Source organism: Phyllostomus hastatus, unplaced genomic scaffold, assembly GCF_019186645.2.
Source record: "Phyllostomus hastatus isolate PE091 unplaced genomic scaffold, TTU_PhHast_1.1 phas_contig_150, whole genome shotgun sequence".
NCBI lineage: Eukaryota > Metazoa > Chordata > Mammalia > Chiroptera > Phyllostomidae > Phyllostomus > Phyllostomus hastatus.
Window position 1 is genome coordinate 39,748,118 of NW_025333611.1, and position 13,599 is coordinate 39,761,716.

Below are 13,599 nucleotides of genomic sequence, written 5' to 3' on the forward strand. Positions count from 1 at the left end.
TTTAGAAGGAGAGGAAGGGAGAAAGAGAAACTTCAATGCAAGAGATACTGGCCTGGAGCAGGGATCGAACCTGCAACCCTTTGGTTACAGGGCAACACTTTAGCCAGGGTGCTTATAGTTCTTTTTTTTTTTTTTCTTAAGATTTTATTTATTTATTTTTAGAGAGGGAAGGGAGGGAGAGAGAGAGAGAGAGAAACATCAGTGTGCGGTTGCCGGGGGTCATGGCCTGCAACCCAGGCATGTACCCTGACTGGGAATCGAACCTACGACACTTTGGTTCACAGCCCACGCTCAATCCACTGAGCTACGCCAGCCAGGGCTGCTTATAGGTCTTTTGAAGTAATGTTTTAAATGACATTTTAAGTTCCATGAAAGCAATAATTGTATAGAAAAGTCTTCATTTTACTCTTATTTAATATATTTTTAAAATTCCACTTTCTTTCTTTAGCCATTATAGAAACCACAACTGATTTCTAAGGTGTAATTCATTGTCTTCCTTCTTAACAAATTTCCTAAGTTTTCTCACATGGTTTTTGGAATTTGGTGGCATAAAAAGCCCCAACAGCCGAACGCCACTTCTCACGTCTCACTGTGCATTCTCACGGGCACACAGGCCCGGGTTCAGCAGGTTTTCTGTCGGCTCTTTGTTGATGTGGTGGTTTGGCATTTCGACCTTGCCATGGTGTGGTGTGGCGTTTCTGACACAGCTGTCCTTTTTCACAGGCACGTGTTCCACAAATCCTGCGTGGACCCCTGGCTCAGTGAACACTGCACCTGCCCCATGTGCAAACTCAACATCTTAAAGGCCCTGGGAATTGTGGTACGTTGCCCATTTCATTCCTGCTCTTTGCGTAGCATCTTTTCTGAGTGTGACATGACAGCCCAAGTGGATGGTCACGGCTTGGGGAAAGCCGTGCTTGCTTTGCTGCGTGGCCTGGCTAGTCCGAGCCACCTCAGGGAGCTCCGGGGGAGAGGGGCTGTGCCAGCCACCAGCGGGGCCTCTGGGCGGTGGCTGTTGCTGGAGAGTGGTGGAGACACGGACATGATTCTCCTGCATTCCAGTACCTTTAAACACACGGAGTAGAATATAGTCTTTGGACTCCTGCCTTCCGCATAACATAAAACATGTCACTGCTTACGTTTCTTTCTCTAGAATCTGCCCTCACCCTCCTGGGCCTGGAGCAGTGGCAAGCAGTGAGGGTGGGCAGTGCCAGCCCCGGGTGGACCTGGGCCCTGGTGTTAGTTGGGCACAGGGACCTGTGGCCCTGGTGTGTTAGCGCCGGCCAAGTGAGGACCTCGGACACTTCCTGCCATTACAGTTCCCTCCTTAAGAGAAGTATATATCCAGGATTTTTGCTTCTTAGACAAAAAAGACAGCAACTTTCTGGTCCCAAAAAAAGTGAATGAATTATCTCCTTTGTGGAGCAGAAAGTTCAGTTTGACCACAAGGTGGACCTCTCACTTTTGCTCCCAGGGGACAGTCTGGGTGTGGCCCCTGTCCCATTTACCCTCCGTCTCTGGGGGCCAAGCCGCTGGCGCAGCAACGCTGCAGGGTCTCTGCACCCCAGCACCTCGGCGCCACACTGCTCGGCCACGTCCCAGCCTTGGCTAAATGCCATGAGCCTAACTACCAGTCACATAATACAAATGTCTCCAGACACAGCCAAGTGTCCCTTGGGGGAAAAAGGCACCCCATTGGAGGGTTTAGTACAGAGCTGCTGCCTCGATGTCTGGCCTGTGGTAGATGCTTGGAAAAGGCTAACTTAGCCTCTTTGGTTGCCTCCAGCCTTCCTGGTGGTTTTGTTTTTCAAATCCTGTCTTTTGAGCTGCTGATAGTTTCTCATTCCACTGTTAGTGAAAGTCTTTCCAGAATGTATTCTGACCACCCATGGGTCCTTACACATGCAAAACAGAGTCAGCCTGACTGGGGTGTCGTTATGCGCCCGCCCCCCACCCCCCTCACCCCACCGCCATGGGCTCTCACTGGGCTGCAGGTCCGTCCAGAGTGTAATGCCATCACTCAGAGCCACTCGAGTGGCTCTGGCCAGCTGTCACTTCTCTGTGTGGAAGTCTCTCCCTGCCAGTGGCCCCAGTTCTGCTTCTAGTGTGCTGTCTGCTGCAGGGTGAGAGTGTGGGTTGCCAGGGAAACCGGACAACCGGGTTGCGCAGTCGGCAGACTCCACGTCCACTTGCCAGGGGTCTGCCTTGGCCCAAGCAGCTCTGTGCCCCTCCTTCAGGGGCAGATGTGTAGGCTTTGAAACAGCTTTCTCACAGTTCGGAAGTCAGTGCAGCATTATCGGCTCTTGCCTTGGAGTCTGACTTGTGTTTAAAGGGGAAGATCTTTAAAAACGGCAGCCAAAGAAGTGGGGCGTCACAGAGAAGCAAATGGGGTGTTGGAGCACTGCATGTCGCCGCCGGCCTGGAGCGTCGAGCCAAAGTTCCCCCACTGGACTTGGTCAGCTGCACACCAATGCCCCGTCCTGCCCTGGGGGCCTTGCCCCCAGGCCGTCATTGCTTGAGAGAGGCAGAGTGTCCATTTTCCCCGTTATGATCAATTTTGGTTTTCCTTTGTAGGAAATTGCTTGTTTCTTTTAAAGAAAAACTCTTGGGTAGGAGTGGGAAGGGTGGAGGGAGGAAGAAATGATTGAGAATCACATTGGAAAGAACTCGAAGTCCTTTCAACACAGTGTCAGTCTTTAGAAATGTCGTTCTCACAACTACTGTCCACCTGGACCGATTTTGCAGCCCAGCGTGCCGTGCACCGAGGGCGCTACATTCGACATGGAGCGGCTCGCCCGCGCCCAGGCGGCTCACCGGCGGCCGGCCCTTGGCGACCTGGCCAGCGATGCCTCCCTGGGCCTCGAGCCCCTTCGAGCTTCGGGGACCTCGCCTCTTCCTCAGGACGGGGAGCTCACGCCCAGAACAGGGGAGATCAACATTGCAGTAACAAGTGAGTGGGCCTGTGCCGGCGAGTGGACTACGTGCTGCACTGCAGCGGCGGGGGTGTGGGGGGACAGTTCCAGGGGAAGGTTGAGGCAGTGACTGGGTCTGCACCCAAGAAAGTGATGGGTCCTTCTGTTAAAACAGCCGTGGGTGGGGGACAGCGAGGCCAGCTGCACAGTAAGGAGCGTGTGTGTGTGTGTGTGTGTGTGTGTGTGTGTGTGTGTGTGATGAGCAGCAGTGACGTGTTCAGAGGTCTGTCCCGGGTGCTGTCTGCAGACACATTTTAAAATGAGTATGATGCAGACAGGCCTTTGGGAGGGTCCCGCTGGGCCATGAAGAAGGGCAGCAGCCCCTGGGGGGAGAGGGGGTAGCTGTGAGCACCAGGCCCGCTGCCCCCTGGGCTACAGGCAGCCCCGCCAGCCTAAGAATTGACCACGTTAGGGAGAACGAGGGGGCCAGGGGCCGCCCACTTCATTTCACTCTGTTCATGAAGGTGGGTGTTCGGGCACTGACCTCCATGGTGCAGCTGTACACCGGGGAGAGACACCAAGGGGAAATCTGCCGAAGCTCGAGGGCTGGCGCTGACTGCCGCCATCGCTGAGCCGCTGGTGGGGAGAGGATTTGGGCGGTCAGGCCTTCATGCGTGCAAGTGGCTGGCGGCATGCGTGGGGCCATGTGCACTGTCTCCCGTGACCAGCCGCTGTCTGCCTCAGCTCCACTCTGTCTGCGTCACTCCCGTCTAACAGCTCCGCACTCACCTCACTGCATTCTGCGCCGCCTTCCCCAGCCGCGCTGTCGCTTGCCTGCAGCCTCAAGCCCTAAAGCTCCCCGGACTCCGCTCAGTGAGTCCAGCTGCGGGGAAGCTGTTTACACAGGCCTCCCCTCTCACAGTGAGCCTCGTACGGTCTGTCTTTGAGTGTGCACACGCTTCTCACCAGCCACACACTGTTAGGACGTCACAGCCCAGGTTGCGGTCTGCCATTGGTCTGAACTCAAGGAGACTCCGCTCAGTTCTGAAATACGTGAAACTGGTCTTCGATGTGGTTTGACTCATTTCTGACCATTGCCCAATAATTTGTTTTCACCACATTTCATATTTTCCTGCTTTGGCGTTGAGATTTTTTTGTAGTTGTTCTAGTAGTAATAAAGGAGATGGAAGAGGTTTGTTTATTAATGAGTTATATAGGCCCTTCATTGATCAACATTTATTGAGCACCTACTACAATATTAAGTTCTGACTCCACTATATTTTATGTGCGAATGTCCTTTTAAAATCTATTTTGATGATTAAAAAATCACTTCATTTATCAAACCAATCCCTCTTAGCAAAATATGTGCATGTTGATAAGTAAAGCCATGTGACTGAGTTACCCCGAAGCTGCCTGTCTCCTCCCCCAAGCGCTGTCGTGCTGGCTGCCCCAGCACACTCAGCCCAATCCCCCTGCACACCCGGCCGTGCTGCGCAGGCGCACACATGCGTGGCAGGGACCAGGTGCCGAGGCCCCGCCATGTGGACCGGGCCGAAGGGCCCTGCACCCATTCAGTATGGTTGTGATGGTGTTTACTGCTTTCAATGACTAGATTTTATCGAAACTCCTCACACGCGTGAATGGTACATTCAGAATTCAAAAGCACAGACATAATTGAGGGTCTGAAAGTGAGTCTGCTTATCGTGCACAAAAGTCTCTAAGGAAAACCAGTTAAGAACGCTGTGGTATTAAGCTCTTTGATATCGATGACCAGTCATCTCTCAATTTTTTTTAAATGCCAGTACACATTTTTCCTAACTCAGCGTGTATGTGGGTGAAGTGGTGGATTTTGTATGGGCTCTTAAATGTTTATTTTGACTTGAAAGAAAAACCTTGTGAAATCACTGTACGAATGAGAAGTTTGTAGTTTGAGGAGCAGAGGCTGCACTGTTATTTAAAAAGAACAACTTGGCTACATCTTTTAATAAAACAAACCAAGGGGGACAGGGAATTAAAGACCACCACCTTTAAAACCCAGGAAAAGTAGAATCCCCTTTTTCTAGAAAAATTCCTAGGCGCACACTGTTCTGCGTAGTTGTAGGGCCCGTGGAAACCAGGATAGGAAGCGCCCCGGCACATGCAGCCTCTGCGCGGAAAGGGCGGCACGGCCAGCGCCGCGCTGTCCTCTCTGCCAGGCTGCAGGCACGCAGGGCTCTGCTGTGGGACACTGTGTTAAGCCAGCCCCACTCAGTGTGCTCTGGGAAATGGCTAGGGTCCAGACTTTCAGGAGGTCAAATTGGTTCTTAGGTTATTTTCAAGACTCTCAGTAAATATTTTTAGGGTGTTACTTACACACCAGACTTTGAAAAGTTAAAAGAAAATATAAACTGATTTCCTGGATCTGGAGCAAGACGAGGTAAAAATCCTTAGAGTTCTGTGTGCCCAAGGTTCTTGGCTCTTTGCCAGGCAGGTATCTTGTGGGTCACCCGCCCTTCTGGCCAGGGTGCGACAGAACCCAAACACCCAGCACCACTTCCAGCTGTGCACTGAGAAGGGAAGGCCTTTCCGGGAGACACCAAGGCCACGTGATGTTTGAATAAAGACTGTAAGTGGCCTGTGCACAAGAGAGAAGAAGGTAGACGTGAGTGCCTTGGAAGGCCAGCCTGTGGGCTGCTTGGGGTGCCCCCAGGACCTTTGGGAGCCACTGCTCCGTACTTCTAAGCCATTGTCTGAGAATGAATGACATGCACAGGAATGACAAAATGAGAAAGGAAAGGTTATATGCATGGCTAGTCTACTGTACTGTCACTTCAGTTAACAAGTAGAAAAAATGTGGTGCCCACGTGCAATTCTGTATACATATTCTCAGTGCACGGTTTTCGGCAGCCACACGCCTCGCAGACCTCAGGACGTGACCAGGAAGAAAGGTCGGGGCCGGGCTCTCCTATCTCCCTGGCAGCTTCCACCACCCCTCCCACTAACCTTCTCCAGCTGGGAGCTCTCTGGCAAACCTGCTGCTGCTTCACTGCCTTGGGCCACTCTGGGCTCCCACCTCCGCTGACGTCTGCATCGTTGCTCTTGAGGGAAATGTTGACGTCGGTTTGATTTACGCCTTCTCCCCAGAGTGACTTCCTCCCTTTCCTTTGTCAACAGAAGAGTGGTTTATTATTGCCAGTTTTGGCCTCCTCAGTGCTCTCACACTCTGCTACATGATCATCAGAGCCACAGCTAGCTTGAATGCTAATGAGTAAGTAACCAATTGTTTTTCGGATTGCATGTGCCAGACGATCCCCAGAAAATAAGTAGAGTACCTTTTGTGAAGATGGTGAGAATTGGCTTTCACCAGTCTCATACTAATTCCGATGAGATAATACCTAGCAAAATAACTTATTTCACAAGCAGTAACTCAGATTGAGAGTCCACCTCGCTCAGCAGCAGTGGCTCACCCAAGAACAGATCCAGGGCTTTCCTTAGCCGCACCTGAGAGGGAAGCGCCAGTGCCGTGCAGATAGATGCCGAGGGAAGCGGCACAGTTGTGGGAGAAACGTTCGTGCCCTGACCACTGCGGGAACAACCCCTGTATTCTGTGCCCATCGGACTTTACCTGGAGTCTAATGTTCTGAGCATTTGCTGGACCCCTGGCCGGAGGTTAAGGAACAGTGACCTGCAAGGAAGAAGCAGTTGGGAAGATTGTCGGGGGGTGGGGGTGAAAAAATAGGGCAGAATGAGGAGCAGAGGGTAGGTTACAGGAAGGCAGATCTCACCTCGGCGAAAGGAAGAGCGTCTGCCAGTGAGAAGGTCTGCTGTGGGGAGTGGGGAGCACCCAGGACAGCGAGCTGGATGCCACCTGTCGGGGCTGATGTCCGTGGCAGGCTTCCCGGAGAGGGCATGTCGGGCTAGATGACTGTTCAGGTCCATTTGGATCCACTGATTTTCCAAGATTAGCTTCCCACAGGGATGCTTTTGGTTTTGCTTGTTTTGTTTTAAATACGGGGTATTCACATCAGGATGTCACTCAGTCCTTTGCCAGTACTCAGGCAAACTGCCCTGAGATGGAAGCTTCCCTGGTCGGCGCCCGGATTTCAACATGAACGGTGCAGGCGGAGTCCACGTGCCGTCCGTATTCAGTTCTGTCTGCTGTTTTAGTCGATTAATGCTGATCAGCCAAGCTCATGTCATTGATTTAATTCAGTGCTCCTTATTCAGCCGTAGAAACTATGGGCAAGTAACTTCCACTTCAGGGACATGATTTTATCACCTCTCACCCCATCTGTTAACTAGATACTTAGGGGAAGTCCCCTGGAAATCCGGGACCATGACATGTCGGGAGGGTGTCACGGTCAGGTGGCAGTCTGCAGCCTTCGGGTGAGTCATCTTGGCCTCATCCAGCAGGTCACCAGCTGGCTGTGTCCGTTGGACACACCTGGTGCAGTTTTACTCCAACCTAGCACAGGGTCGCCTGCTCGATTCTGGAGGCAGGCGTACCTGGATGAGACTCCCTGCTTCTCCATTTATCAGAAGCTCCTTTTAGTCACCCACAAAGTAGGGACAATTGTGGGAGTCCATCACAGGGTGGAGGGAATTAGCATGTGAAGTGCCTGGTACAGTGCCCGGTACATAACAAGTGCTCAATAAATGTCAGCCAGTCAGCTCTGCCGCGATGTTTTAAGTTCCGTGAGTGCGCTAGCCATCGGCCTTTCTCATCTGGCACATGAACTCACTTTCCCTCATGAAACAGGATCCAGGTCAGAGGGGCTCTGTGGGTGCCTGCGGCTCGAACCACAGTTTGGAGGGAAATACTTAGTCCACCTGCAGCCACCGCTTTTGCTTGCTCCCATCCAACCATCAGGCTAGGTGGCTTCACAAGCGCCTGAAAACCACTCACAGCATCAGTGGGATCACTTGCAGAGAATTTTTAAGTCATGTAACAGTCCCCTTGCTGCCACTCGGTATCTGCACATGCTCGGTTCCCACATCAGCTGTTTCAGAGAGCGCTCACGGGCCTGCCATCATCCGAAGTCCGAGTGCCCGGGACACGCCGTCCTGGCTCCGTGCATAGGAGCCTACATGACGCGGAGACTGAGTCATCGGTCTGGGCCTTAGTCCAGCCCGTCTCCCGTCGGCCTCGGGGCTGCCGTCACACATCTGCATCCTGCTCGTGTGCCCTCAGTGGGAGCCCCCATGGAAGATGATGTTCATGCCCCCACTTAATGAGAGAGTGTGAGAGAGAGTGAGTGTGCGCCTGCACATGCTTGAGAGACGCTCACCAGGAGTTAGTGGGGATTATCTTAATTCAGTAGGCCTACGGGGTTCTTCTCTTTTATTGTGCTTTCATGTGTTGATTTTTTAATAGTATGAATTAATTTTTTAAAAGCCATTTTTAATTATAAGAGATAATAGTCACTCAATGTCTCCCTGAAATGTTATGAAAAGTTTTAATTGTAGAGAAGAGTTTATTTCAGCAAATAAATTTATAAGTATTCTCATTAATGAATTTTTTAAATCCATTTTAGTTCTGCTTTTGCCTTTACTAAAATGAGATTGCCTTTTCAGCTTAATAGCCCTCTTTTAATTTTCTAGGGAACCTCATTTCATTTGTAAGAGAGTTTTTTATTACAGTTTACTTTTCTGACAGTATTGCAGTGAACTTGTATGTGATTTCAGCAAGACCTTGACCCAAGTCTAGTCACTTGTGAGCAAGATGAAGCATTACTGGTGCGACATCAGGGCGGGTACAGGGCACTAGCAGGCGGCTGCTGCCACCGCACTAGCGGGAAAAGTGCTGCCACCCCCTCACCAGGCCCTGCAGGGCTACTTGGGGCCTGATGCTATTGGCTTAATCAGAAGTCAATCAAAAGTCCACGTACCTGAGGCCACTCCCCCTTCTACTGTGATGAAATTCTGTTTAAGTGCTCAACCAGGACTAACTGTGCTTTTAATTTTTTAACAGTGGAGACCTAGTGAGTTTTGAGACTTTGCAATATAAACAGGACAGTAGCCGAGCAAATAAACATTTTTATATATTTGCTATTCATGCCTCTGTCTCTTAGTACCTAAGTAAGCAAGGTTATTGCAGTTCAGTTTCCAAAGGAGGTTTTCACTTCTATTCATTATTCAAATAGAACTTGTTAAACCTAGCATTTAAAGACTTACGTTTGTATCAAGCTGATTTTCTCTCAGTGTAAGGAAAGTGAATATCGTCATTGTTTTTTATCTGAGGAACAAGCTGTGGTGATGCGGGAGATTTTGAGGAGCAGGAAGGTCAGCTCGGTGCCCCTACAGCCCACTTCCATTCCTAGATTTGGATGTTACACCCTAAAGTGTGCAGAGGACTGTGGCTTGAACATCCAAGATTGAAACAGCCTGGGCAGGAGCAAACGAATGGGCAGATGGTGGATCCTGCAGCATCACCCAGACCCAGAGCCCTGGCTCTGCTGCAGGCAGGCAGGCTCAGGCTGCCACCAGACCACATCAGAGGAATTGCTGTCTCTGTTTTCCTCTCCACTCAGTATTTCTGAATTGTTCTGTTCACACACTTTAAGAGGAGCACCAACACATCTCAGCATAAGAGGATCTGAAAATTAATCATTCGGTGTCTTGGGGATGCTTAGCCTAGAAAAACAGGAACCTGGGTGAGGTGAGAGGTGTCTCCAGTTGTTGGAAGGACTCCCAAAGACAGAACAGCTCCTACCAAGAGCATCCTCCTGTCTTGGGCCACATCACGCTCCACACTGCCTCCTTAATGCTCCCAACCAGGCTCACAGACGCGACCCCACTTCCTGTAAGAAAGAACTTGCTGCCAGTCAGAACTGCCTGCCCTGGCTTGGGATGTTTGGAAAGCTCGTGAGTTTGCCAGGACCCGCTATTCAGGCAGAAGCTGCTCAGAAACAACTCCTGCGTCAAGTGGAAGTCTCACAGGTTCCTTCCAGTCCTGAGAGTCCCTCCTGAATTGGTCCCAAATGTCCCCTTCCTGGTAGTGATCAGAGTCAGAGGAGAGGGGCTAGGTTCTCTGCTGCCTTTTTTAGAACTTTAAGTGTGAAAAACATTGTTTTTGTAAAGATTTTATTTATTTATTTTTAGACAAAGGGAAAGGGAGGGAGAAAGAAAGGGAGTGTGTGGTTGCCTCTGGCACACCCCCCTGCTGGGGACCTGGCCCACAACCCAGGCACGTGCCCTGACTGGGAATCTAACGGACGACCCTTTGGTTCACAGGCCGGCACTCAATCCCCTGAGCCACACCAGCCAGGGCAAGAACTTAGACTTTTTACTTCTCAACTTATTACTGTTTGCTCACACTAGCACCTGTCTTTATTTTCCTGAGACAGCCTTTCTGGTAGCAGTGCCAGCAAAGATTTGGACTTGCCTCTATCTGTTAATAAACCCTCTTCTTTCTCTGAGTATTTACTTCTCCTTTTAGCCACCCTGAGCCTGGGATATATAGAGGGGAGTAACCTGAGGCCCAGACAGGCCGAGTGACCCCGAGAAATGCTCTGGGTAGCAGAGCATGGCATGGCTGGGCCCTCACTTCTCCAGAGAGCTGTGTACGGGCTCCAAGCAATGTGGTTGAAGGTGACAGATTTGATTTTCTAAAAACATGATGATAAGGAGGATTAAAGGCAGTGGTCATTTTTTACTTTTTCAGAAGTACCTTTAACATTGTGGCCATATTAGTTTATAATTCCTTAGAAAGACAGCAAAATAAAGTACATTTAAGATTTTTGAGTTACTCATTAAAGTCTTTATATCTCATATCTAGCGTTTGTGAGGAATACTGTCAAAACAGTGCAGCACCCTACACGGAACTAGAGAATATAATGAAGCCCAGAGCTCCGGCGGGGAGTGGCTGGGAACGGGCCTCTCTGTCGTCAGACCCCAGTGCGCCCCAGCTGGTGGCATCCCGGCAGAGTGGGAGCTGCCTGTAGGAGAGGAGACAGTCGCTCAGTGCCACCCAAACCGGTCACTGGCCGCTTCTTCTGGAAAAAAGGCTTCCTGGAGGGAGTGACTGAGAACCGGGACAGGCCAAGAGAGGGCACAGAGTGAGGAAGAAGCCGAGCAGGTTCAGGGAGCTGTTGGGGTGGTGTGAACACCTCAGGTGGCAGTGGCGGTGATGGGCAGGCTCGAGAATTTAGACTTTATTCTGTTAAATGGTGAGTAGCGCAGAAGGCTCTCAGCAGAAGGCTCTTCCTGAGGCTGAGCAGCTGCTTAGGCTGTTGGATTGGAGGCGGGAAGACTAACGTAGTGAAAACACAGAGGGGGAGGAGCCTGGGTGACGAGGAAGGACATTTAATCAGGGAACGCTGGAGAACCGTGTGCCCAGGCAACAGCACAGGTTCAAGACACAGATCTGGAACTCAGTGCAGAGCAGAGAGGGGGGCTGGAGGTGGCATTGGGCGCCAGGGAGCTGCAGGAGCTGCAGTTGGCTGCACAGAGGGCAGGCGGCGGGGCCGAGTTCACCCGAGGGCCACGCCGGAGTCGAACTGGCGAAGGACTTGGGGTGCCTTCAGACACCTGAATTGGGGGTGCACACACACGATCAGGGGCCCCATGAGAAAGCCAGATATCCATGGGAGGCTGCACTCTTCAAATCTTATTTCAAAATAAAAGAGCTGTTTTTGTCTGAGAAGGGAGAGCATGTTCAAGGACAACTGCTACAGGTCTCGGGACAGTCCACGCTTAGAGCGCGTGTTCGATCGTGCGATTCTCCTGCGTTTTTAAGCACAAAGCTGTTCGAGGGGAATTCCAGCGCCTTTCTGGGGTCACCTTGCCCCTCAACTGCAGACCAGAAGCTGCTGAGTTCAGAGAAGCCTGACGCCTTTCTGGCTGTTCCCCGGGGGGTTGGGAAGCAGCTGGGGACAGCACAGCTCCCCTTCAGGCAGGCCCACTGTCTCTGCTGCTCTAAACACAGACAACTGCCCTTTAAGTCTTGACCTGTCTCTTTCCTTTTATCCCATAGGGTAGAATGGTTTTAAAGAAGACACAGACTGCTTTCTGACTGGTTGCCTCGAAGGAAAAAAGAACCTATTTTTGTGCAGCATTTACCAATCATGCCACACAAGCATTTATTTTTAGTACATTTTATTTTTTCATAAAATTGCTAATGCCAAAGCTTTGTATTAAAATAAATAAATAATGAAATGAAAAGGCTATGCCGTTGAGTGTTATTCACCCCCTTGGGTTGGAGGCCAGTCGGGGGATCTCGTGCCCAGACTTCTGCCACAGAGACAGCGTGCTCATGGCCCCCAGGGTAGGGGGCAATGCCGCTCTCTCTGCTGGCATCCTCGCAGTTGGCTCCTACTGTCCCAAATAGGACCCGCCCCGGGCTCGTCCTGTGTGGTAGTGCCCCTTGGGCTCAAGGTCACTGCTCACCCTCTGATGGTATCTTGTCCCTTTGTGGTTGACAAATGTTCTGCAGCCAGAACACCAGCTCTGCAGCAGCAGCAGTGACAGGACATGTGTTACGTGCCACTTTGCCCTGTACCTAGCAGAGTGCTTTGTACATAGTATGTGCTCAATAAATATTTGTGGGATGAAGGGTTGAGCGTAAAAAAAATTTTTCAAAATACACAGCAATTAGTAAGAAACTATATCTGTCTGACTTTTTTAAACCTAGTTTGTACAGCATTCTTTTAAAACAGCAAATTCTAAAAAGTTGGATGAAAGACATTTTACAGGTGTAAAGGAAATATGTTTGCTTTATTGATGAGGAAAATGTTGAGATACTTTGTTACAGTGAATCCTGTGCTCAAAGGACCATCAGTATGCATAACATTTTTGAGTGGTAGATTCTCAGCCTCCCTGAAGATGGGGACAGCCTGCTGGTCATGGGTTCCTTTAGCAGTCACACTCACCTCGGTGGGAGCAGTAGGGTTTTTTTTCCTTTGTATTTTATTCAAATGCCATAAAATTTACCAATTTGAAGGAAAAGCCATTTCGGGGTGGGGGGTGGTTAGTATATTCACAAGGTTGTGCAACCATTGCAACTCCAACCCCAGAGCATTTTCACCGCCCAGGATGAAGCCCTCCCCCATTAACAGCACCCCCTGCTCCCATCCACCCGTTGCCCAAGGCCACTCACGTACCCTCTGTCCCTGTGGATTTTATCTGAATTGAATCATACAATGCGTGGCCTTTTGTGGCAGCTAATGTTTTCCAGAATCATCCACGTTGTAGCATGTGTTGTACTTCATTCTTTTTTGTGGCCACATCGTATTGCACTATACAGATGTACCACATTTTGGTTTTGGTTTTTTTTCTATTTTATCATTTATGCTATTACAGTTGTCTCAATTTCCCCTTTTTTCCCCCTGCACCCAGTACTCCCCGCTGCCTCAGGCATTCCCCCCACCATTGTTCATGTCCATGGGTCACACCTGTAAGTTCTTTGGCTACTGCATTTCCTGTAATGTACTTTATATCCCCATGGCTATTCTGTAACTGCCTATTTGTGCTTCTTAATCTCTTCACCTCTTCACCCATTCCCCCGACACCCCTCCCATGCGGCAACCATCAAAACACGCTCTATATCCATGATCCTGTCCGTGTTTGCTCAGTTTGTTTTTCAGATTCAATTGTTGATAGTTGGGAATTTATTGCCATTTTAATGTTCATAGTTTTTCATCTTTTTCTTAAGTCCCTTTAACATTTCATATAGTAATGGCTTGGTGATGACAAACTCCTTTAGTTTTTT

General features: G+C 50.1%; 1 protein-coding gene across 4 annotated transcripts in view; it reads left to right on the forward strand.

The window, feature by feature from the left end:
* The window catches only part of RNF130 (ring finger protein 130), a 106,267-nt gene that overhangs the window by 67,544 nt on the left and 25,124 nt on the right, over positions 1-13,599 (forward strand). Inside the window, exons 6-9 of one of the 4 annotated variants that reach the window (XM_045828899.1) lie at positions 724-820; positions 2,746-2,950; positions 6,066-6,159; positions 11,866-12,053. In XM_045828899.1, coding sequence (XP_045684855.1) covers positions 724-820; positions 2,746-2,950; positions 6,066-6,159; positions 11,866-11,881 — 412 coding nt within the window. In that variant the 3' untranslated portion in view covers positions 11,882-12,053. Of the gene's footprint in view, positions 1-723; positions 821-2,745; positions 2,951-6,065; positions 6,160-11,865; positions 12,054-13,599 lie in introns of those variants that run through there. The other 3 variants (XM_045828909.1, XM_045828929.1, XM_045828919.1) reach the window with 3 other exon arrangements.